Source organism: Littorina saxatilis, linkage group LG10, assembly GCF_037325665.1.
Source record: "Littorina saxatilis isolate snail1 linkage group LG10, US_GU_Lsax_2.0, whole genome shotgun sequence".
In the NCBI taxonomy this organism is placed as follows: domain Eukaryota; kingdom Metazoa; phylum Mollusca; class Gastropoda; order Littorinimorpha; family Littorinidae; genus Littorina; species Littorina saxatilis.
This window is the reverse complement of record NC_090254.1, coordinates 12,063,278-12,070,777: the sequence shown is the minus strand read 5'-3', so window position 1 is coordinate 12,070,777 and position 7,500 is coordinate 12,063,278. Positions and strand designations below refer to the sequence as shown.

The following is a 7,500-nucleotide window of genomic DNA, read 5'->3' as shown; positions in this document are numbered from 1 at the left end:
GATTCCAAAAACATATAGATATGATATGTTTGGATTAAAAACACGCTCAGAAAGTTAAAACGAAGAGAGGTACAGAAAAGCGTGCTATCCTTCTTAGCGCAACTACTACCCCGCTCTTCTTGTCAATTTCACTGCCTTTGCCATGAGCGGTGGACTGACGATGCTACGAGTTTTCGGTCTTGCTGAAAAATGGCATTGCGTTCAGTTTCATTCTGTGAGTTCGACAGCTACTTGACTAAATATTGTATTTTCGCCTTACGCGACTTGTTTCGATATTGATTCAGCTCTGGGAAAGTGCAGAACATGGCCCGTGCACTGACACCGACCTTCTTCCGTCTGGGTGGCGGGGCTGCCGACGCTGTCACCTACGTTCTGGATGATCATTATTATCAACTTGATGCACCTCCTCCCCCAAGCAGTTTGGACTTCAACATGACGGGTGAGATGGTCAACATATACCGAGCAACAAAAGAAACGCGAAAAAATTCGTCATTGTTTGATTGACAAAATCTCCAACAATTATAGAGTTAGAATTATCAAACCACACAACTTTAATGAAGGCATGTTTGACCTTGCTTTTGTGTGATTATTTTGATACTGTCACTGTTTTAACACTCGGGACAAGCAGGTTTATCGTTAAACACATAATGCGCGCCCGCAGCACGTGCAAGTAGAGCAGGAGAAATCTGATGTGTGAGATGTGTTCACTAATGCATTAGCAATCAAAAGAGACCATGGCACGCTTGCTGCCAGTCTCACTTTTGAAACAGTCAGGATGCCAAGATTGACACCACCAAAATGCCAGGTTGATTTAAAGCTGGGGGTGATCCAGAAGCGCTGGCATGTGCTTTAAACGTGCATATTCCAACAGTTTATCACCTTCTGCAATGTTCTGGCGACATTGAAAGCACTGCAGTTATGCAACGCGGTGGATTTTTTCGCATTACCCCAATAAGACAAGATAGCAATTTTCTGCCACAACGTCTTCGACATCGATTCAATTCAGCCGCTGACACTACCAGGAACATCATTGGAAGCAACCAGTGTCCGATCAGGGGCCAGAGAGAGCGATGAAGGCTGACTGAGCGAGACCTCCAAAACTTCGTTAACGTTAAACCTACTTGTCCCGAGTGTTGAAACAGTCGCAGCATCAAAATAATCACGCAACAGCTAGGTCAAACATGCTTTCATCAAAATGTTGTGGTTTGATAATTATAACTCCATAATTGTTCGAGATTTTGTCAATCAAATATTGCAGAATTTGTTCGCATTTCTTTTGTTGCTCGGTATAGTTATAAGTGAATTTAGTGTGATGACAATGGGTTCTGGTGAGGCTATGCCCCTTCTTTCTTTCGGCTGGTAACAGGCGGAACTTCGCGGCAAGATCACACGAGAAAGGACAAACACGTGCATTGGTCCCAAATAGTATGTCGCTTTGGTAACAGTTCGTGTGTAAGTCGTGCATTTTATACGGTAAAAAGACAATGGTAACAGGCGAAACCTCGCGGCAAGATCACAAGAGTTGTCTCGCGTTATCACCCCAGAAGCGCTCATTGAGAATGTTAGTCTAAAGGAATGTGTCTGTTCTGTTCAACTCACAACTAATTCTTATGTAGAAGTACATGTATAATATGATTATCCTGAAAGCCTTATTCTGTGGAATAGGCTCTTTTTACGAACAGAGGTGCGTGTAGGTTATATAGACTGTTGCGCACGTTAAAGATCCCGAGTTTTCAACAATGGTTTAGAATCGACTTGAAAACATACAGATACCTACTAGCACGCACGTCTTCGAAGACGGGCATTATGCTGCCCCAGTGGCTGAATAAATACAATTAAAAAACCCACTGATGTTTCACGCCAGATTTTCCGTTTCAAATATAATTGTCTTTTTGAGGAACTCAATGAGAGTTTTGTTATCAGCTGTACAATGGGAAGCAGTAAACGAGTTTGCACGGACGGTCGGCTGGGACTTCATCATGGATCTGAATGCACTCAAGCGTAACGCTGACGGCTCCTGGAATCCTGACAACGCTCGCCAGCTGCTGCAGTTTTCTGCTGACAGGAACTACACCATTGCTGGGTTTGAGATGGGAAACGGTAAGCTGGTTGACTCTTGATGATAGGTCATAAAACTATAGTAACCAAAATAGCTTTATCAAGTCTAGTCTAGTGGTATGTGTAATACGTAACTTTGATATGATCAAAACACTGAGTTGTTTCCATTTCAAACCGCATGAAAGTTTTCACTAAAGAATATTCTTTTGCACGGTTTAGGCCAAGCATCGGTCATTGTTTGCCACTTGTGCATTTGAAAAGAATGATCTGATTTGACATTGGGCACACCCTGGTACATTGTTTCTGCATATGGCACATTGCCTTTCTGATAAATTGGCTAAATGTGCCATTTTGTGCAGAATAAAAAGTCTGTTTTCACAGCACATGTATGTCCTCTTGTTAAATGTATTATTTTGATGGTACTGTGGCGAATATCATCTTGATAATGGACAAGAAATTACTTGCTCTTGCGTCAACGTAACAACTGTTTTATAGCTTTTCAACTTATCAAACATTCAAGACCGAAGCCAAACGAGCTTCCTTGAAATATTCACTTTTCTTCACATTTTTGCTTTGTTTTCATTCTATCATTTATACCTAAACTATCTTCTTTTTTTTCTTTTCTTTTTTTTCGTCGTATACAGAATACGGCCATTTTGAAAAGAAATTCAACAAGACCTTGACAGCAGCTCAGCTTGCTAAGGATGTGGTTGCTCTTCAGAAACTTTTAGCAGAGTTCCCCAGCTACTACAGCTCTTTTATCATAGGGCCTGAGACGGAGAACAGTACTGAAGAATATTTCCAGGGGTGAGTTAAAGGCACAGTGCGTCCTTCTCGTGAAAACGGTTCCACTCACCATTTCAGATGTGGCCAGGTTTTTACATGGGATAAGACCATCCCTCCACTTGGTCACGTACCACAAATCAACACCCTGTGTGCTTATCGTGGTGAATGGATTTTTTGAGGAATTAGTTTCTTAAAAAGCATCTGTTTGCATTTTCACAATTAATTCATTAAAAACTGGTTGGTCCGGTGTCGGGATAATGTGACTGGGTGAGACATGAAGCCTGTGCTGCGACTTCTGTCTTGTGTGTGGCGCACGTTAAATGTCAAAGCAGCACCGCCCTGATATGGCCCTTCGTGGTCGGCTGGGCGTTAAAGAAACAAAACAAAAACAAACCAAAAAAAACCAAAAAAACAAAAATTCATTAAAAACAATCCCACTGTGGCCAGAGAGCAACAAGGCTGTTCATTTTTGGTATGTGACCAAGTGGATAAATGCTCTAAAAAAAATAAATAAAAAAAAATCGACAGATCTAAGCCGAAGGTTTCTTCACGAGGAGGACTGTGTCTTTAAGGATAATACAGCGGAATCACCATGTTAAGAAATAGGACCTTGTTTTCTGGGATTTTTTGCGCAGAACGACTATGTTTACCTTCATGTTGAAACCCCTCACCTATTAGGACCCCAATGTGTGTCTAATTTCGGGTAGTCTGAAACGTTGTTCTTCTTCTTCTTCTTCTGCGTTCGTGGGCTCAAACTCCCACGTACACTCGTGTTTTTTGCACGAGTGGAATTTTACGTGTATGACCGTTTTTTACACCGCCATTTAGGCAGCCATACGCTGTTTTCGGAGGAAGCATGGTGGTATTTTCGTGTTTCTATAACCCACCGAACTCTGACATGGATTACAGGATCTTTTTCGTGCGCACTTGGTCTTGTGCTTGCGTGTACACACGGGGGTGTTCGGACACCGAGGAGAGTCTGCACACAAAGTTGACTCTGAGAAATAAATCTCTCGCCGAACGTGGGGACGAACTCACGCTGACAGCGGCCAACTGGATACAAATCCAGCGCGCTACCGACTGAGCTACATCCCCGCCCCAAACGTTGTTCTAATTGTATCGCTTGCGTACATGGTAAAAGGTTAACAAACACACAAAAAACCACATTGGGATGCTTTATATCTGTGTACATTTCTGGTAGCATTTTTCGCAATTTTCTATTTCTCTTTGTTTTGTTATTTTTTCATTGCAAGAAATTTAGTTGATCCCCTTAGCATGGCTAATGAATCTTTTTTTTTTCTCCAAAATGTTAATCAATCAATAAACACGTGATAAATGAGTAGCAGTACAACGGTACTTGGACCAAGAAAAACAAACGTGTTTATCATTAGTAGTGACTTGGGTTCATGATACGTTAAACTTCTACGGACGAAGAGCTCGTTTGGAGTTCCTCCTGGTCGGTTCAGGCCTCTTTAAAAGATAAAGTGTTTGTTGTCAGACGGGACAGACACGCACACGACAATTAACACAAACACAGTTCTGCAAGAAAAGCAGCGGCTTCCATCTTGAACGAATAGAAAATCTAACAACGTTGAAATCACAGGACAAACCATAGACCTTTGTTGTTAACCGTTGCAGATTCCTGGCAGCAGGAGGATACAAGAGCGTGCGAGCTGCCTCTTTCCACCAGTAAGCATCTTAAATATTGCAGATTTCAACTGTGCATTTATTTGTTGACTTTTTGGGTTGTTGTTGTTGTTGTTGTTGTTGTTGTTGTTGTTGTTGTTGTTGTTGTTGTTGTTGTTGTTGACCGGCACGGTTGGCCTAGTGGTAAGGCGTCCGCCCCGTGAGCGGGAGGTCGTGGGTTCGAACCCCGGCCGGGTCACACCTAAGACTTTAAAATTGGCAATCTAGTGGCTGCTCCGCCTGGCGTCTGGCATTATGGGGTTAGTGCTAGGACTGGGTGAGACATGAAGCCTTCTGTCTTGTGTGTGGCGCACGTTTTTGTCAAAGCAGCACCGCCCTGATATGGCTCTTCGTGGTCGGCTGGGCGTTAAGCAAACAAACAAATGTTGTTGTAGTTGTTGTTGTTGTCAGACAAGTGTACATATGTGGTTAAATAATATCAAGCTTATATTGCCCTCAGCATTAACTTATCAAAGCTTTATACTCACAACAATGTGCGCTGGAAAAGTTGCTTTTTGTTATCAAACGTATCCGGATTTATTCTGCACTAACTTATATTGATATTGTATTGATTGTGTGATTAAATAAGCTGTGCAAACTAAATGCTACGTGACAAGGATAGTTTAGTCCCACAAGCTAAATGTCATTTAAAGCATAGAAACTTACATAAAGATTGGTTTTCTGTTTTACATTTATTTTAATTTTGTTTTTAGTTGAGGAACCAAAAAAAGTATCTTTTCTGGTCAATTTATGTATAGATCAATAGTAAGTTGCTAATGCGTGTGTACCACGTTACAGTTACTACTTCGGATCGCTCGCGGGAAGACTGTCTAACTTCACGCAGATAAAGGTACTGAATTCGCTGGCCCTTCATATCGATGACGTCATGCGCCAAGCGCGTTCTGTGGACCCCCAACTGCCGCTGTGGATGAGCGAGACATCGTCTGCTTCCAAGGGAGGCGTTCGTGGTGTGTCAGACAGATTTGTCGCAGGGTTTCTGTAAGTGTCTGATCTGTTTGTCTGTTGGTCTGTCCGTCCGTCTGTCTGTCTGTCAGTCTGTTAGTCTGTTAGTTTGACTGTTGCTCCCTCTATCTCTCTCTCTCTCTGTCTCTCTCTCTCTCACTCTCACCCTCTCTGTCTCTGTCTCTGTCTCTGTCTCTCTCTGTCTCTCTCTCTCTCTCTCTCTCTCTCTCTCTCTCTCTCTCTCTCTTTTGCGAGAGTGTGTGTTCGTGTCCGCGCGCTTGCGTGTTTACGTGCGTTTGTGCGTTCATTTGTTTGTGTATGTGTGTGTAGGGGGAAGGAGGGAGGTGTGTGTGTGTGTGTGTGTGTGTGTGTTCACATATGTGTTCACATGTGTGTTCATGTGTGTGTGTACATGTATTCCTGCCAGGTGGCTGGACAAGCTAGGATTGTGCGCGTCAAAAGGCATCCAGACAGTCCTGCGCCAGGATTTCTATGGAGCCAGTTATCCCCTCGTCGACTCAGACCTCAACCCAACGCCGGTAAGACGAATTCAGGCTGGCACAAAAAAGACTTTCGTTTGCGTAACAAAAATCTGTTTCAAACAACTTCACAAGTGACATAACTCGGGAATCCTTAATGGCACCCGCGCCCACAATCATGTCCACCCCCTCTTGCTTGTCCAAGTAGACCAAAGGCACCCCATAGAAAAGAGGCTTTAAAAACGGTTCGTCGTCTACCCCAGAGTGGGCAAAAAAACAATTATATCCTAGTATTAAGAAGGGTTGGAAATACCTAGCCTCAAAATTCGAAGCCATTTCATTTGCACGTTAGTGAATGGCAGCCATCTTTAAAGGGAAACATAGTGCGAAAATTTACGAACATTTGTCACAGCCGTGTCACTACTGCGCTTAACTCCTTCGGCTTTCATATCTTTAATCTGTGTATGCTGTATGCTTGTTATCTTGTTTCCTCAGGATTTCTGGCTGACAGTGCTGTACAAAAGGATTGTACGTGGCGCCGTGTTCAACGCTACAGGACGTCACGATGTCCGTGTCTACGCTGCCTGTGCCAACACTGACAGGTACTTTTTGAGTATCTGCTTGTCTGTGCACGTGCGTGTGAGTGGATGTGTATGTGTGTGTGTGTGTGTGTGTGTGGGCGCGCGATCGAGTGCGTGTGTGCGAGCGTGAGTTCAAGCGTGTTTGCTTCATCAACGTTTTGTTGTTGTTGTTGTTATGTTGTTGTTGTTGTTGTTGTTGTTTTTGTTGTAGTTGTTATGTTGTTGTTGTTAATCAACTATTGGACATTTAATTCGATTTGTCTGTCTTTCAACACCCACTACAGTTTCAACGCGGGTAGCTTGGTGATCTACACCCTGAATCCAAATAGCCACGCCGTGACCTTCGACTTGCCCCAGTTCCAGCGTCAGCCCCGTCTTCTGTATTCTTTGACTGCTGGAGATAGCGATGGATTGTTGTCCAAGTGAGTGAGATCAGTTTCAGTCAACTACTATTACTACTACTTCTGCTACCACTACTACTACTACTGCTACTACTACTACTACTACTACTACTACTACTACTACTACTACTGTAATCTCTATCGCTTCAGGCTTCTCGGATAACAGGACATCCCCAAAACAAGAAGAGTTTCTGTTGTCTCATTGACCCAAAAACGAGAACTTAATCTCAAAGTACCTTCATTGTTTCGATGTTTTTCTCTCTACTCTTTTTTTAATTTCTTTTTTCTTGGGGGGGGGGGGGGGAGATGGGGATTATCCAAAGTATCACTGGGGTAGTAGGTACAGTTAAGTTTCAATTAGGTTCCTGATTCATGAAAACTTGCCATTTTTCATTCCCAGGTACGTATCTTCATGCATAATAATTAAAAGTTCATGCTGGTCTTTTCTTCGCAGGTTCACCTCTCTGAACGGCGTCAAACTGGAACTTGTGAACGACGAGTTACCGGACCTGAAACCTGAGTCAGCGCCACCTGGTGTGGTGACTG

General features: G+C 43.1%; 1 protein-coding gene across 1 annotated transcript in view; it reads left to right on the top strand.

Moving 5' to 3' along the window:
• Nucleotides 1–7,500, top strand: part of LOC138978170 (heparanase-like) — a gene marked incomplete at its 3' end in the record, with an annotated part of 9,141 nt that extends 1,641 nt beyond the window's left edge. The window contains 9 exon segments of the mRNA XM_070350831.1: nucleotides 285–439; nucleotides 1,924–2,100; nucleotides 2,703–2,865; nucleotides 4,483–4,533; nucleotides 5,329–5,529; nucleotides 5,921–6,032; nucleotides 6,468–6,574; nucleotides 6,838–6,975; nucleotides 7,409–7,500. Coding sequence (XP_070206932.1) covers nucleotides 285–439; nucleotides 1,924–2,100; nucleotides 2,703–2,865; nucleotides 4,483–4,533; nucleotides 5,329–5,529; nucleotides 5,921–6,032; nucleotides 6,468–6,574; nucleotides 6,838–6,975; nucleotides 7,409–7,500 — 1,196 coding nt within the window.